Below are 18,417 nucleotides of genomic sequence, written 5' to 3'. Positions count from 1 at the left end.
TGCAGATGCTGGAGATCGAGAATTACTCACAATGTTCTGGAGGAACTCAGCGGGTCAGGCAGCATCCATGGATGGAAATAAACAGTCCGGGCCGAGACCCTTCATCAGGACTGGAAAGGAAGGGGGCAGAAGTCAGAGTGAGAAGGTGGGGGGAGGGGGAGGAAGATGTACAAGGCGGTGATAGGTGAAATTGGGAGTGGGGGGGGGTGAAGTAAAGAGCTGGGAAGATGATTGGTGAAAGAGATAAAGGGCTGGAGAAGGGAGAATCTGATAGAAGAGACCATGAAAGGGGGAGGAGCATCAAGGGGAAGTTTTGGACAGGTGAGAAGGTGAGTGGGAAACAAGAATGGGGGATGGTGAAGGAGAGGAGGAGGGGTAATTACCACAAGTTCGAGAAATCACTGTTGGAGGCTATCCAGATCAAATATCCAACCTGACTCATTGTGGCAGTAGATCATGGACTGATGGGAAAGTGGAATTGAAATGGGTGGCCTCCGGGAAATCCCGCTTTTTTTTGGCAAAGCGGTCTCCCAATCTAGGGCAGGTCTCACCGATATACGGGAGGCTACACGTATATGCAAGCACACACTTGCACACGTAGACACATACTGTACACACACATGCACGCAAGCTCGCACACACACGGGGTTAATCGTGCAATACAACTGAGACTCGGACTACCTGTCCAGGACCCGAACACGAGGTGTTGCACTTGACTCCCAGAGCCTAGGGTTCACTGCCCTTCAGGAAGTTCAGTTCCTAACTCAGGTGGTGCCTGTGCCCTATTCGGTCCCTTGGATGGAGGCCCCAAAGTAGTCTCTCACTGGCTGCAGTCCACGCTATTAGTTCTTGCTCCAACACCTCACCTCACCTTTCTATGCTGGTGGTCTCCCCTCCATCATTCAGCTGAGATGAAGAGCCTAGACCTGGAACATTGACTGTCCATTTCCCCTCACGCATGCTCAGAGTTCCTCCAGCATCTGGTCAGTTGTCCAAGGTTCTTCACCGTTGATCACTAGGGCAGAGATACGCTTGTTCTGGATGGCTGATTTGGGGGTGGGGGGGTGGGGGGGGGAGGTGCAGTTAGGTTACCAAGCAGCTGGAGTCACCTTCTACGTACCTCACTTGACTAAACCAGTTGGATTGCGAGGTGAGAGAGTCAATCTTAGTAACTTCAAAGGATGAAGACTTGGAGGGAATCTTTGACTACAACTGTCCATATAAGGTAGGGCAGGAAACCGAGACTCCATTCAGCCTGGCTCTCTGTTGTAGTACGCACCAAATGATGCAACTCAGCAAGTCAGGCAGCATCTGTAGCAAATAAACAGTCAGGCCGAGACCCTTCCTCAGGATGGGAAGGGACAGAAGGTGGGCTGAAGCACAAGCTAGAAGGTGATTGGGGAGATGAAGTAAGGAGGTGGTAGGTGGAGGAGGTAAAGGGCTGAAGAAGGAACCTGATTGGAGAGGAACGTGGACCATGGGAGAAAGGGAAGGAGGAGGTGATAAGCAGTAAGGGAAAGAGGTGATCAAAATGGAGAATGGAAAAAGAGAGAAGGGGAGAGGGCAGAGAAAGTACCCTGAGAGAGAGAAATTGATGTCTATGTCATCAAGCTGCGGGCTACCCAGGTGGAATATGAGGTGTTCCTCCTTCATCTCAATTCTGGCCTCTCCAAGGCATTAGAGGTTGGTGGCTGTGGAGGGGAAGTCCGTGACAGTGGCTCGATGATCATCGCTAGGATCCTGACCCAGTCCAAATGAAGTGTTTCAACCCGAAGCGTTGACTGTCCATTCCCCTCATGGACGTTCCTCCAGTCTTTGCTTGCGACTCAGACAGAACGTCAGGTTCAATCAGTTTTGTGGATGCGGATCTAATTCACCATTAGCTAATTACCCCATGATTCCCAGCTCCCTGTTCTGAGGAAAGTCACTGTACCAAGATGACTTCACCTTTATCCTTGTTACTTTTACATCTGCCATGGACTTTACTCAGTCAGCTTGTCTATGTCTCTTTATAGCTTCTTTTCATGATCCATATTGTCTTTCTGAATTCCTTTTGGACTCATTCCTCAGTATAAATGACACACAATACATACTCAGTGACCACTTCATTATTACCTAATAAACTGGCCACTGCTTGTTAATGTAATGATCTAATCAGCCAATGATGTGCTGTATACCTGCTTTTTGATGCAATTATCTGATCAGGCAACAACTCAATGTATAAAAGCATCCGGACACGGTCACAAGGTTCATTTGTTGTTTAGACCAAGCATCAGAACAGGGAGGAAATGTGATCTAAGTGACTTTGACCATGGAATGGTTGTTGGTGCCAGGCAGGATGTTCTAAGTATTTCAGAAACTGCTGATCTCCTGGGATTTTCACACACTACAGTCTCTAGAGTTTAGAGAATGGTGCGAAAAACAAAAAATAATCTAGTGAAGGGCAGATCTGTGGGCAAAAACACCTTTTTAATGAACAGTCAGAGAATGGCCAGACTGTTTCAGGCTGACAGCAGCTCAAATAACCACGTTACAATAGTCGTATTCAAAGAAAATCTATGAATACACACCATGCTGAACATTAAAGTAGATAGGCTCCAGCAGCAGACAACCATCAACATACTCAGTGGCCACTTTATTCGGTACATAATAAAGTGGTCACTGAGTGTATAGTTGTTGTTGATAGCAAGATTATTTTTTTCTTCTTCACGGTGGGGTTGACCAAAGCAAGAAAGCTAAAGTGAGAGATGGGAGGTGCAGAGGAGATCTGGGATGCTTTCACACGGAGAGGAGGAGGAATCTGATATCTGGTGAAGGCAGGCTCATCTTTAAACTCTTAAACAGATATTTAGGCAGTCACTTGAATAATCATGGCATAGAAAACCACAAACTAAATGTGGGTAAATGGGAGAAGCACAGAAAAGTAATTTGTAAGCATTGATATGGTGGACCAACAAAGTATCATCTCTGTAGGGCACTGTGTGGATAAATAGGGTAAAGTTCTCAAGCTACTGAATCATTTTAGAGACCTCTTGATCTTTCCTACCAAAGTGATCATAAGCCTTGGCTAAGAATCCCTTTCCTCCTACTACTGGAAAAATAGGGAGAGCAGTTATGTTGAGTAAATAGCTGACGAGGGTGAAGACTGCGGCCAATGTTACGTGAAGATGGAGTTTAACCCAGATAAATGTGAGGTGTTGCACCTCGGTAGGGGAAATGCAGGGAGACATTACACTGTTGAGGGCAAGATCCTGAGCAGAGATTTCGGAATCCAAGTTCATCGCTCCTTGAAAGTGGCTACACAGGTCGATAGGGCGGTTAAGACGGCTTATGGAATGCTTGCTTTTGTTAGTCAAGGCACTGAGTTCAAAAGCCAAGAGGTTATGTTGCAACTTTATAACCATCTGCTTAGGCCACAACTAATGTGGATAAATGAGAGTGGCACAGAAAAGTATTTGTCAGCACTGCTATCGTGGACCAACAAACTATCTTCTCCGTATTGCACACAGTTCTGGTCGCCCCCGCTATAGGATGCTGAGGTTTTGGAGGGTGCGGAAGAGGTTTACCAAGACGCTGCCTGGTTTAGAGGGCATGTGCTATCATGAGAGGCTGGATAAATTTGGGTTGCTTTCTCTAGAAGCTGAGGGGAGATCCGATTGAGGTTTATAAGATTATGAAAGGCATAGACAGACAGGGAGTATTTGTTTCCCAGGGTTGAAATGTCTAAAACCTGAGGGCATGCATTGAGGGGGGGGGGGGGGAATGTGAGGGGTAAGATTTTTACTCTGAGAGTCGCAGATGCCTGGAATGCACTGCTAAGTCTGGTGGTAGTGGCAAATACTTTGGAGGCTTTTAAGAGATGTTTAGATAGGCACATGAATGTGAGGCCGATGGAAAGATATGGATATTCTGTAGGTTGGAGGGATTTTTTTTAAAAGCTGGTTTGGCACATTGTGGGCTGAAGGGCCTGTTCCTGTGCTGTACTGTTCTATAAGATGCCTGGGCCAAGTGTGGCAGTCCCAGATAGGGTGGGAGCGTCCAGAATGGAAATGGCATTGAGCTGGGCTGCCCACTGGTCTATACAACTTCCTGCCATTAAGTGAACCCCATCAGATGGTTTGTGAGAACGTGGCACGTGTGCGAGTGGCTGAATCGGCTGTGTCCGCTACACGCAGGAGGCACTCTCTTACTGCGTGGGCTTTCGAGTGCACGTTTTTCGTCCCAGCGTGCTCACTTGGTCACTGCCGTGTTGTAAGTTGCCCAGTGTCTACAATAGCTGACATGACCCAGTAGAACGTTTAACCACACCACTCCATTGTTGTTCCTGCTCAGCGCATACGTAACATTAAGGAACTTCAAAAAAGTTTTATTTCAACATTTTTAGATGCTGCAGTAAAAGAGTACATTGGAGTAACCAACAAGTCAGATAGAACGGAATAATTGGTTATTTTTCAGCAAGTACAACAACAACATTTTGACAGGATCTGGCACCTACACCGTTAACATAATCGCCAAACATGACTAAATCAACAAGCTTGGGAGAGCTAATCAAAGGTCACTATTCAAAGTGGATCTTAACCAAGAACTGTTCATTGGAAGTCCAACACTGGAATCAGATGTAAAGCTCAACCACAGAGTCTACCTGCTATGAAATTTCCTTGATCTTTAAACCTAACTGTGATTTTATTAATTTTTGTTGATCTCTCAAAAGGTAATCAAAACAAATTCTTAAGCTTTTGTTTTTGGATTTGTTTGCAGTTTTTCTATTTAAGAAGCATTTCTTTACAACACCAGATATCTTATATAACAATCAAAAGCTTTTCCTTTACCCTCAATAAATCTTCACTAAAATAATCATCTTTATTAATGTATTATTTACTACTTTTAACAAAGTCATCATCAAAGCTCTCCGTGTTAGTTCCCAGGCATCCTTATGGATGAGTAATTTTTGTTAATGATTTGTTTTACAGCATGGTTATGAGGCCCTTTGGCCCATCGAATCTGTGCTGCCCAATTAACTTACTAACTTGGGAATGTGGGAGGAAACCTATGCGGGCACAGGGAAACATACAAGCGGCTTACAGACAGACATGGTCCATGCCTCATCAAATGTTTTGTAACACGGTGGTTGGGGGGGGGGGGGGGGTTTGTGGTCTGAACAGTAAACAGATGGTAGAGATCAAAAAGCAGATAAGAGTGCAGTTTTAAGCTAATGTAGGGCTCTCAGTACCAGTAACTGTGGCGTTAACTGTTCAGCCTAACAAAATGGCTCCTTTGTAAAGTTACTTAATGCTGTAATGGGTTTCTGTATCTGGAATGTTTGGGTTATAACTGCAGATAAGAGGGGGAGCTAACCGATGGAGAATTGCTATGCTATCTTGTATGTGTAAACTGAGCGGGAGTTCGCGGTCTTTTTCGGGAGGTGAGCGAGGAGGGCGGACGTGTGAGGAACGGTCAGCGGTTCCAGAGTGGCAGATACAGGACGTCGGCGGTTCGGACGGTGGCCAAAGGCTCGGAAGGTCGTTGTGGATGGAACCGGAGGCGTGAGCTCTGACGTATTAAAATATTATGTGCACAAACTGATAAACTTACTGATTTGGCGCCTTTAGGTTATCTGTTTCTACTAACCCACCACTAACTATAAAGTTGCAATTAATTACTTACCTTTGGTGTATTGTCTAGTATTTGCGTTGCGAGCGTGTACTGGGGGGGGGGGCTTTACACCGTACTTACACCGAAGTATTGCACTATTGGCAAGGCGACGGCAGTTCAACCTAGGCGAACGGGGTAAATTGGGGGCACGGATGCTACATTGGTAATGTCTAAGCAAGTTTTCACTCTGCCATAGACAGTCCCACGCCCCAGTGTGAGAGGAGGAGGAGGGTTGGGCAGGGGGCTAGGAACCACATCCTATAAAGACCCAGAGCTACAGAAGCTCCAAAGACCTCATCCCTGGGAGAGAAAGGATCTTCACCTCGAAGGCGTATGAAATTGTGTGGTGAAAGGGGAGGCCATGTGGCCGATCAACCTTTTGTCCAGGACAGAGGAGCTGCTGTCAGTGGCCTATACTCCAGTATGGGTGTTGGCCTCAAGAATAAAAAGAAGCAAGTTATATTTTAAATAAAACGGGAGACACAAGAGCTGACAGATGCTGGGAAACTGCTGAGGCAAACAGTCTGCTGGAGGAATGCTAGCGTTGCCTCCTGGGACTGCAGAGACCATGCTTGGAATGTTTCAGGCAATATGAAATATTAGCATCAAATTCGCTCCAAGAGTGAAAAGTGTATCTTGCTCCACTCTGACAAAGGCCCAGAATGTGAAGAACACCGTCAATATAGCTGGATCTATTTCAGTCACATACGCCAACCCCATTTCTGACACCATGTGCCAACGATGTCAAATTAGGGGCACCGTCGTTGTCTTGTACCACTGCGCTTACTAATTGACCTGAGATCTCTCGAGTTTATTTCATGTGACATAGAAATGACTGGAGCACAAAGGTCCTGCAAATCATTGGGGATGCGAGGAAGTGGAACCGCATTTGGGATGATAAATCAGCCATGATGGTATGGCGGAGCAGACTCAATGGGCCAAATGGCCTGATTATGGTCTAAATGGAGTCCAGATCCAAGTCTGCGGGGTCATGGTGAGATGATGGTGCTGATTAGAAAGAGACATCAGTGAAAAATGTTCGGAGGATTTTGCCCGTCAGAACTCTTATGTATCGCTTTGGAATGTTAATCTTTTTTTTGGAATGGTTTATGTACACATAGTGGCCACTTTATTAGGTATTCCTGCTTGTTAATGCGAACATCTAATCAGCCAATCACGTGGCAGCAGCGCAGTGCATAAAAGCACGCAGATGTGGTCAAGAGGTTCAGTTGGTGTTCAGACCAAACATCAGGATAGGGAGTAAAAGTGGACTGTGGAATGATAGTTGGTGCCAGACAGGGCAGTTTGAGTATCTCCTGGGATTTCCACGCACCACTGTCTCTGGAGTTTACCAGGAATGGTCAACAAAAAAAAATCCAGTGAGAGGTGGTTCTGTGGGTGAAAACGCCTTGTTATTGATTGAGAGGTCAAGAGGAGAATGTCCAGAAGCACACCTAATGAAGTGGCCACTGCGTGTATGTACAGGGTGCACGGAACTAGACTCAAACTACATCGTGGGTTTTCTACCACCACCTCCCCTTGCCCCCTAAGCACCCCCCTTCATTACGCAGGGCACGAGGAGGTTGTGCTCACTCTGAACCCTGCTCTGAAGCTAAGATAGGTCAAGCTTGTACAGCGAGACAAACCCATTGCTTTGGGTAACGATGAGGCTGTCTTCATCATTAACGGCAATGACGCGAGGTTTGTGAAGTCCATTTCCCGTGTTCAACAGCTCCTCCCTAAAAGTTCCATCTGACCAAAACAAAAGGATTCTATTTCGCTCAGTGACCAGGATATTGTCATTTACATCTGTGCAAATGCTATATGGTTTTAATGCACAATCCAGCCCATTCAAAGTGATCTGGTCACAGAGAGTGAGGACCTCCCCGCACCTGTTGAATATGACAATACATTTCTTCCCACTATCGGCTACGATGAACTGCTCCGAAGAGTTGATTGCCAGGAAGAGAAACCTGACGCCTTCGTAGCCGAACGGCTTGACCCTGCTGACCACATGCCCGTCGACATCATAGAGAGACAGGGAGCACAAAGCCCCCTCACTCACCGCCACATATTCGTCTTCATAGGCAGCGATGGGGTAAACGGATTCATTGCCACGCAGGAAAAGCTTCTTCAGAAAAACTCCGTCCAGGTCCAGAAAGTAGAGCTTGTTCCCTGCCGAGCAGGCAATGGTGTCATCGAACACAGCAACACTACACGGGTCATCTTCGTCATCGGGCAGCTCAATAACCCGAATGAAGTATCCGGTGTCCGTGTAGCATTTCAGAATGGAATTCCCTTCGTCCGCGACTATGATGGTTCCATCGCTGGCAACGCTAATACCGGTCAGCTTGGGATCACAATCGTCGTCCGACAGCTCAGTGTCGAAGCTGAACATGCTCGACACCTTCTGCCTGGGTTGAGGAACTGGAACCCTTGCCTGAGGAGTTTTGGCCGGACTCCTATTCTGCTTTGTTCTGGTTGGAGTTGTTTGGGCCCCAGGGATGGATTCTCCCTCGAATGTGATGCTGAATAGGTTCGATTGGAAAATTTGTTTCTTTATTGATTCATTGACCTTTAGGCTGGGACTGTTTTTCTCTCCTCTGGGTGCCTTCAGTGCCTGGACAGCGTTAATATGCTCTTCTACAATGGACTGCAGGCATACGATCTCTCTGGCATGGCCAGATTGCAGGATGCGCTCGGCAAACTCTCTGGTCTCTTCCGCCTTCTTTATCTGATGATGAAGTTCTGTCTTGGCGTTCCTGTACAGCTCCTCCTGTTTCCTGACGTAATCGGCGACCGTGACTTTGATGCCGTCGCCTTGCTTGATCAAGTTGTTTATGACCTCCGTCAGGGTACTTTCGATCATTGACATCAAGGAGCACTCCGTAGCTTTCAGCTTGTTCACTGCGTCGTTGAGACTGTCGTCCTGCCGCGCCAGCGACTGAAGCTCAGTACTCAGTCTTCCGACGAGCTTCGTCACCATGGGTCTCGTGGTTTGCGCTGTTTTAGCCACTGGCACTCTTTTATGCTGGGCATGAGAGTACGAGGAGCAGCTGGCGCAGATGGCGGAGTTGCAGGACGTACAGAAGTAATCCACCAGTGCTCTGGGATGTTGCTGACAGTACACCTTCTTCTGCATCGTCACCTCGGCCTCACAGGGGCCGGAACTGAATCCGGGCAGGCTCGTCAACATGTGGCCTGGGTTGCCTGCCGTGTGCTTGACCTTGCAAGAGAGGCAGAGATGAACGGAGCAAGTCTGGCACTGAGCTGCCGCAGAGGTCCTGCTCTTCCCCACTATGGCGCACAGGCTGCAGGCCGCCTCCTCGCTCTCCTGCCCCTTGAAGATATCCAGAAGGGAGTTGATCTGAAAGTTGGTCTTCAGCTTGCTGACGCCCCCGCTCACGTCCACCTCTTCCCTGCACTCGGGACAACGAATCTTTCTGTTTCCTCTCACCATGTTCTCCAGGCAGTCAAAGCAATAGGTGTGGGTGCAAGGCAACATCTTCGGTTGGTTAAACCTATTAAAGCAGATCTTGCAGTTTAAAATGTCATTTTCGATTTGATCTGTAATGGCCAAAGACGTAGCCATGATGAAAACACAGCCTGAAACAGAAGAGAACAGATGTCTGGTTATATAAAGTTGAGATCTTAGTAAGATAGCTTAGGTGATTCTGAACGTTAACGTGCATCAGATCTACACACTTCTGTCCCCCATCAAGAAAGCATCAAAGCTCTCTGGCTTTCTCGATGAAAGAACCGAACATATCCCCTCTAGCACCACCCTCCTCTGTTTGGCTGAGCTGGTCCTCATTCTCAAAATATTTTCCTTGGGCTCCTCCCGCTTTGTGCAGGTGCGAGGGGTAGCCCGCATGGGTCCCAGCTATTCCTCCGTTTGTTGGCTATGTAGATCAGTCCGCGTTTTAAGCCTTCCCGGGCAATACTCCCCGACTCTTCCTCCCCTACACTGACGACTGCATTGGTGCTGCTTCCCGCACCCATGCTGAGCTCGTCAATTTCATTAACTCTGCCTCTAACTTTCCACCCTCCCTTAAACTCACTCGGTCCATTCCTCCGCCACCTTCCTCCCCTTTCTTGAGCTCTCTGTCTCCATCTCTGGAGACAAACTGTCAACTGGCATCTTTCAGAAACCCACCAATTCCCATGGCTATCTTGAATACACCACTACCCACCCTGTCCCCTGCGAAAATGGCACTTAGTTCCTTCACCTCCACCGCATTCATTCCCAGGTCACAGCTTTCCTTTCCAAATGTCCTCCTCCTTCAAACCTGGGCTTTTCCTTCCTCCACTATTGATGTTGCCCTCGCCCGCATCTCCTCCAGTTCCTGAACATTCGCGCTCACCTCATCTTCCCGCCACCTTAACAGTGATGGTTCCTCTTGTCCTCATCTACCACCCAACACATCATTCTCCTCAACTTCCACCATCTCCACAGGGATCCAACCACTAAATCTACCTTTACCGCCCATCCCGCTCCGCTTTCCGTTGGGATAGCTCCCTCCGTGACTCCCTTTTCCATTCGTTCTCTTCCCCACCCCCACTGATCTCCTACCCGGTAATTACCCCTGCAAGCAGCCCAAGTGCTACACCTGCCCATTCACCTCCTCCCTCACCTCCATTCAGGGCCCCAGACAGTCCTGCCAGGCGAGGGAACACTTCATCTGCCAAACTGCTGGGATCGTGCTCATGAGGCAGCCTGCTCTACATTGGAAAGACCCGCCGTGAACTGGGGGGGGGGGGGGGGTGCTGCTTCATCCACCCAAAGCTGACCTTCCCCGGTGGCCAAACGATCCCATTCTGCCACGTCGGTCCTTCAAGGTGTAGGAGCCTCCAACCTGATGGCGTGAACATCAATTTCTCCTTCCAGTAATCTTTTCCCCTTCCTCCCCCCCCACTTCTATTCTCCACTCTGGCCTTTCACCTTTTCATACCTGCCGATCACTTCCCCCCTTCCTTCCCTTTCTCCCATGGTCCTCCCTCCTCTCCTCTCAGATTCCTTTCTCTCCAGCCCCTTACCTTTTCCACCCTCCTAGCTTCACCTATCGCCTTCCTGCTAAGTATTGGAGTATAAAAGTTGCATTGTTTGCTGTGTAACCTGTCACGAATGTGCCACAACTCTGAGGGGCCGAAGGGTACAAAGTAGCCCCCCTCTTCTTGAGAATCGCAAGATCGCTATTAATTCAGGTCTGGGACCCAGGAAATGAGAGAATCTTCAAGGTTTTGGAATGTGTCCTGAACTCAGCAAGACAAAGCCACGGATAACGGCCATTGTCTCTTGGAGACAGAATTGTGTATTGAGTACTGTACTATTCATTGAAGCCCCTCAGGGGACAACCAGAGTGGGCTGGTTGAGGGATTGCATCATCCCAACCTGATTGACATCTGAGACCCCGTGAGTAAGGATAAAAGAGGGTCTGGGGAACAACCCCTTTAGACGCACCAGGAGAAATGCTAGAAATCCCATGACAGCGTTGAATAGCGACAGCCGGTGGGTGGCTCGCGTGCGTCCTTTTCCCTTGCCTGGGAATTGGCGGGCTCGCCACGGAAGAACGGCTTTAGCTAAAGGAGAGGCCACAAGTGACCGGCCACACCAACGGAACTCTCGAAGGATCGAAATCATAAAAGGAAAAGCTGGCAAGTTTCTAAAAATCTCTCTCTTGTCTCCAACCAAAGGCTGCAGCCTGAATGAACGGAGTGACTTTTATATTTCCATCGGACAATACATTATCCCCTAGACAACGATAGAGCTATTTCTTATTATTATACCCGCACTTTTAGATTTAGTATTGACGACGTATATTATCTGTATGTTTGCATTGATATTATTTTTGAGTATTTTTACTAATAAATACTGTTAAAAATAGTACCATCAGACTTCAACGGATCTCTCTATCTTTGCTGGTAAGTGACCCAGTTACGGGGGTTCGTAACAAACCAAAACTATGTAGTCAGCTTTGAACTTGCTATTTGCTATACATGTATCCAATTTATAGTAGGAGAATTAAATCTTAAGAATGTAGAAGACAATGGTGTGTTAATGAGAGGTAGCTAAGAGATGTAGAGTAGAACAGGATTAAGTCAATGGGTAGAAACAATAGTGGCGGATGTAGACCGATTGGATATGCTAATGCAACTAAACCAGGAGATTGCTAAAAAAAAATGCTATGTACAAGGATCGGTGGGCAATCAGCGACTAGCTCAATGACTGTCTCAGCTTTGATTTGCAAATTAAAGTTTAATACTTCTTGAAGAATCTTCTGCGTCTCCTGGTCGTTTGTGGGGCACGAGAAACCACATTAGCCGCCTCCTCCTCTCACCCAAACTGCATATTCCGATGTCTTTCCCCCTTCCTTTTCAGTCTTGAAAAAGGGTCTCGGCCCACGGCGCTGTTTATTCGTTCTGCCATATCAGTGGGGACTTCTCGGGAGGGGTGAGGATGTCTCACTGCTAAGTGTGTTATCTTCTCCCCCATCACTACACCTAGAGCCCTCATCTTCCTCCTGAGCACACTTCTAATCCAGCAGGTACCTGCTGACTCCACCTCAGGAAAAACCACACGGGGATTGACCCTGAACTATATCTTGGGAACCAAGGGCTGATGGGTTTGGCAGGGGTGAGTGTTATCTCTCGCCCCCAAGCCACCAGGTTCAGGAACAGCTGCTGCCCTACAAGCATTAGGCTCCTGGGCTGACGTGGACGGTGATGAGCCAGCTCCACAGCCCGCGTACTCACTTTCAGGCCCTCTGCCTTTGTGATGTGTGGTTTCTCATGGATGCTATTGTATTTCTCTATTTTCCTGTAGGGGCCTGAAAACAAAATGAACCTAGAGGCTGCACATGGTATGTACTGTACACTTTGATAAGATTGCAGGGGACCCTCAGAGTAAAGCAGCAACGCCTCATAATCCATCTAGGTAGCCTCCAACATGGTGGCATGAACACAGATTTCTCCTTCTGGTATTTTTCCGTTCTTCTCTTTTCTCCTCCCTCTTCTTTTCCCCACTCTAGCCTCTTACCCCTTCTCCTTACCTGCCTGTCACCTCCCCCTGGTGCCCCTCCATCTTCCCTCTCTCCCACGGTCTACTCTCCTATCAGATTCCTTCCTCTCCAGCCCTTTGCCTCTCCCACCTATCTTAACCTTCCAGCGAGTCCTCCTTCCCCTCCCGTGCCTCTTCCCCCTTCCTCAGCCCGAAACGTTTACACACTTCCATCAATGCCGCCTGACCTGCTGAGTTCCTCCAGCTACTTCTGCGCGTTACTTCGACGATAATCTTACTTTTGAACCTTTTGAATTTTTAATGAGCCCAGACTGATCCTGGCCCAGCACGTGGCCAAGAATGCACACCAAGGAAATTCAACATGACTCCTACCATGTCTAAGACATATTTAATATGTAAGACATTGGTGAGACCGAATTTGGAGCATTGTGAGTCACCTAATTACAGGAAGGATATTAATAAGGTTGAAGAGTGCAGAGAAGGTTTACAAGGATGTTGCCGGGACTTGAGAAACTGAGTGAAATTTTACCCCTTACCAAAGGAAATTATAATCAATGTCGATTAGCAACTCAATTTCGATGGTCAATAAATGGGATAAAATATTTAGGTATTAGAGTTGATAATGATGTAAAAAATTTATACAAACAAAATTATTTGTCATTATTAAAAAAAAAGAGGATCTTGATAAATGGATGATGTTATCAATAACATTAATAGGTAGAGTTAATGTTGTAAAAATGAATATATTTCCTAGATTGCAATATTTATTTCAAACTTTACCAATACAATTACCTCAGAAGTTTTTTTTCAAGAACTGAATAAATATGTAAGGAAATTTCTTTGGAAAGGAAAGATGTCAAGAATATCATTGGAAAAATTGACATGTAAATTTGATTTAGGAGGGTTACAACTTCCAAATTTTAAGAATTATTATAAAGCAAATCAACTTAGATTTATTGCGTCTTTTTTTGATGAAGAAAACCCGGCATGGATTAGAATAGAATTAGATAAGATAGGAGAAAATATACCAGAAGATTTTATATATAAATGGGAATCCAAATGGATACGGGAAAAAAAAGAATCTCCTATATTAAGACACTTGATTGATTTATGGAATAAGGTAAATATGGACGATGAGATAAATAAATCTTTATTAGCAAAAAGAACTTTAATTCAAAATAGGCTTATTCCTTTTACAATGGATAATAAACTTTTACATAATTGGTTTCAAAAGGGGATTAAATATATAGGTGACTGTTTTGAAGGGGGTATATTGATGTCGTTTGATCAATTAAAAAATAAATATAAAATATCAAACAACACTCTTTTCTGTTATTTTCAATTAAAAGCCTATTTACAAGAAAAGCTGGGACAAACAATGTTGATGCCAAAACCTAGTGAAATGGAAATATTAATTCAGAAAGGAAAAATTAAAAAATTTACATCTTGTATGTATAATTTGATTCAAAAGCAGACAATTAAATTAGGAATTCATAAATCAAGACAAAAATGGGAATCTGATCTGAATGTTAAAATTGATGGAAAAAATTGGTCAAGATTATGTTCTGATAGTATGAGAAATACAATAAATGTTCGACTTAGATTAATACAATATAATTTTTTACATCAATTATATATAACACCACAGAAAATAAATAGATTAAATTTAAATATGTCTGACCAATGTTTTCGATGTAATCAAGAAATTGGTACTTTTTTACATTCTACTTGGTCTTGTTTTAAAATTCAACCATTTTGGATAAATTTAAGACTTTTATTGGAACAAATTATTGGAGTACAACTCCCACATAGTCCACTATTATTTTTATTAGGAGACATTGAAGGGGCAATAACGAAACTTAAATTGAATAAGTACCAGAAAAAATTTATAAAAATTGCATTGGCAGTAGCCAAAAAAGTTATCGCAGTTACTTGGAAATCTGATTAATATTTAACTATGGATCGTTGGAATAATGAAATACATAGTTGTATTCCACTTGAAAAAATTATGTATAATCTAAGAAATGAATATGATATATTTTTGAAAATTTGGTTCCCATACTTACAAAAGATAAGATTAAATACATAGGTCCTTTAAAGATAAAATTATAGTAATTGGGGAAAGTAAAAATAAATATCAAAATTATTTTGAGCTCCATGGAGCATGTGGGGATCCTCCGATATCCAGGCAATCTTTCTCTTCTTTCCTTTTTTTCTTTCTTTAGATAAGGGTTAAGGGGAGGGGGGAGGATTAATATTTTTCTTACTATTTTATCACCACATTTATTCTTTGTAATTTCTAAAATTTAATAAATAAATATTATTAAAAAAAAAGAAACTGAGTTACAGAGAATAGGTTAGGACTTTATTCCCTGGAGAATAGGAGAATGAGGGGTGATTTGATAGAGGTATAGAACATTATGATGGGTATAGGTAGAGTGAATGCAAGCAGGCTTTTTCCACTGAGGCTTGGGGAGAAAAAAACCAGAGGACATGGGTTAAGGGTGAAGGGGGAAAAGTTTAAAGGGAATATTGGGGGGGGGGGGGCTTCTTCACGCAGAGTAGTGGGAGTGTGGAATGAGCTGCCAGATGAAGTGGTGAATGCGGGCTCACTTTTAACATTTAAGAAAAACTTGGACAGGTACATGGATGAGAGGTGTTTGGAGAGAAATTCCATTTGTACTTCAGGGAGCGCGAAGCGCAGAAACAAATATCGCTGTGATGATTGTACGCTCTAGTATCGATTGTTTGGTGACAATAAAGTAACTGATATGGGCCCAGGTGCAGGTCAGTGGGACTAGGCAGAAAAATGGTTCGGCACAGCCAAGAAGGGCCAAAAGGCCTGTTTCTTTGCTGTAATGTTCTACGGTTCTATTTTCCATAGCTGTCAAAGTAAAATTTTATTGCAAAGTACATATATATCACCACATCCTATCCCGAGATTCATTTTTTGCAGGCATTTACAGGAAAATAAAGAACTATATTAGAATTTTAAGAAAAACTATACATAAAGACCAGCAATAACCTACACCTTAATAAATAATACTAAAAACACAAGTTAGAATCCTTGGTTGTGGAATCAGTTCAGAGTTGAGGTGAGTGACTTTACCCACGCTGGTTCAGGAGCTGATGGCTGAAGGGAAATAACTGTTCCTGAAGCTGGTGGGGACCTCTCTCCTGCCAATGGTAGTAAGCAGGAAGAGAGCATGGGGGTCCTCGATGCACCATAGAAAGCATCCTGTCTGGCTGTACCACCGCTCTGACCATCTGCAAGAACTTGCAGAGTTGTGATCAAAGCCCCCCCACCCCGTCTATCACACAAAACCAGCCCCTCCTGCACCCACGCTTCTGGTTGCCTTTTGGGGAAGCAGCTGACATAATCCAGGACCCCCCTCCCCTCCTCATTCCATTGGGCAAAAGAATCAAAACAGCAGCAGATCTCCAAAAACAAGGACAACTTCAGCCACGCTGTTCCCGAACTCTGTGAGGGACCTCCGACACACCGAACGATAAAGTCTTGATCTCCCACCTCCCCAATCTCCCCCAATCTGATTGTAACTACGATTCTACATTTCGGTTTTCCTTTTTAACTGACCCGATGTGATCAGCGTTGAAAGTGTTCTACGTGGGTGCCGCTTTCCAACCTGCTTGTGACGGTGATGATAACCTCTCACTGAAAAGGAAACTTAGGGATGATTCCCGAATCGAAAGTGAAAGAAGACGCGCCGAGATGCATTGTTATATGTTCGGGAAATGCCCCCACCCCTCAAATTAGACCCGCCGAACGGTTTTTCTTTATATCAATCAGCGAGCTTCAGGGGGAACCGCATGCTTTCCCGCGGGCTGGAGGGAGCCGACCGAGGGCGGAGAGGCCTCGGTCGCTTTGCATCGAACCACCCCGGCCGGCCAGCTCGAGTGCCACGGGCAACACCCCAGCTCCCCTCCCTCGGCAGATCAGGGGGCAACACCCCAGCTCCCCTCCCTCGGCAGATCGGGGGGCAACACCCCAGCTCCCCTCCCTCGGCAGATCGGGGGGCAACCCCCCAGCTCCCCTCCCTCGGCAGATCAGGGGGCAACCCCCCAGCTCCCCTCCCTCGGCAGATCGGGGGGCAACCCCCCAGCTCCCCTCCCTCGGCAGATCAGGGGGCAACACCCCAGTTCCCCTCCCTCGGCAGATCGGGGGGCAACCCCCCAGCTCCCCTCCCTCGGCAGATCAGGGGGCAACACCCCAGCTCCCCTCCCTCGGCAGATCGGGGGGCAACACCCCAGTTCCCCTCCCTCGGCAGATCGGGGGGCAACCCCCCAGCTCCCCTCCCTCGGCAGATCGGGGGGCAACCCCCCAGCTCCCCTCCCTCGGCAGATCGGGGGGCAACCCCCCAGCTCCCCTCCCTCGGCAGATCGGGGGGCAACCCCCCAGCTCCCCTCCCTCGGCAGATCGGGGGGCAACCCCCCAGCTCCCCTCCCTCGGCAGATCGGGGGGCAACCCCCCAGCTCCCCTCCCTCGGCAGATCGGGGGGCAACCCCCCAGCTCCCCTCCCTCGGCAGATCGGGGGGCAACCTCCCAGCTCCCCTCCCTCGGCAGATCGGGGGGCAACACCCCAGCTCCCCTCCCTCGGCAGATCGGGGGGCAACACCCCAGCTCCCCTCCCTCGGCAGATCGGGGGGCAACCCCCCAGCTCCCCTCCCTCGGCAGATCGGGGGGCAACCCCCCAGCTCCCCTCCCTCGGCAGATCGGGGGGCAACCCCCCAGCTCCCCTCCCTCGGCAGATCAGGGGGCAACCCCCCAGCTCCCCTCCCTCGGCAGATCGGGGGGCAACCCCCCAGTTCCCCTCCCTCGGCAGATCAGGGGGCAACCCCCCAGCTTCCCTCCCTCGGCAGATCAGGGGGCAACACCCCAGCTCCCCTCTCACCTGAGCGAGCGAGTCCCCGGTCTGTGCCCGGCAGCGGCGGAGTGGTTGGACCCGGAGGGCAAAGGGGGAGGAGAGAGATGGTAACCACTCCCGGTGGCCTTTGTGCCTGCTACCCGCCCAGTGCGATCCCACTTTGCCGGGTCCCCGTCTTCCCCGATCCGATCAGCAAAATAACAGGTCAATTGGAAAATTGCTTTTTGTGCGAATGACGATTCTTACCCATCAGGAAGGGGCATTACCGCCACCTACTGCAACGGAGTATGACGGGGGATCGGATCCCAGCTCCCGGACCTGTTTTAAATGGAAAAAGTTCACCACCCACGACTGAACTAGGCACCCCAGATCTACCCAATGAGTCCCCCAAGTTCTCACTGAAACCTGCGGCACACCGTGATCACATATTCCGTCTGTGGGGCCCGGGAAACATCACAGCACCCACTCCCCATGCACAGCAACAAGTGCCAACGCCGAGTGTCCAAAGGCAAACAGGGGCAAATCTGCAGATGCTGGCAATTCAAGCCACACACACACACACACTCACTCACTCACACACACTCACTCACACACACACTCACACACACACAACACACACACTCACACACACTCACTCACTCACACACCACACACACTCACACACACACACTCACTCACACACACACACACCACACACACTCACTCACACACACAACACACACACTCACTCACACACACACACCACACACACACACACACACTCACACACACACCACACACACACTCACTCACTCACACACACCACACTCACTCACACACCACACTCACTCACACACACACACACCACACACACTCACACACACA

The 18,417-nt window shown here is 47.3% G+C and overlaps 1 protein-coding gene across 2 annotated transcripts; it reads right to left on the bottom strand.

Annotated features, from left to right (window-relative positions):
• Positions 1 to 4,350: 4,350 nt before the first annotated feature.
• On the bottom strand, positions 4,351 to 17,798 carry LOC140719282 (E3 ubiquitin-protein ligase TRIM56-like). Of its 2 annotated transcripts, XM_073033800.1 has the most exons (3): positions 17,581 to 17,798; positions 16,266 to 16,343; positions 4,351 to 9,258 (listed from the first exon to the last, which is right to left on the bottom strand). In XM_073033800.1, the coding sequence occupies exon 3, from the start codon at positions 9,242 to 9,244 to the stop codon at positions 7,265 to 7,267; it is 1,980 nt and encodes a 659-aa protein (XP_072889901.1). In that variant the 5' UTR covers positions 9,245 to 9,258; positions 16,266 to 16,343; positions 17,581 to 17,798; the 3' UTR covers positions 4,351 to 7,264. The 2 variants fall into 2 exon arrangements, with proteins under 2 accessions (XP_072889901.1, XP_072889900.1); XM_073033799.1 differs by lacking the exon at positions 16,266 to 16,343 and having other exon boundaries at positions 17,581 to 17,797.
• Between the last annotated feature and the right edge of the window lie 619 nt (positions 17,799 to 18,417).

Source organism: Hemitrygon akajei, chromosome 31, assembly GCF_048418815.1.
Source record: "Hemitrygon akajei chromosome 31, sHemAka1.3, whole genome shotgun sequence".
Taxonomy (NCBI): domain Eukaryota; kingdom Metazoa; phylum Chordata; class Chondrichthyes; order Myliobatiformes; family Dasyatidae; genus Hemitrygon; species Hemitrygon akajei.
Note: the sequence above shows the minus strand (reverse complement) of the source record. Positions and strands in the feature narration are given on the sequence as shown.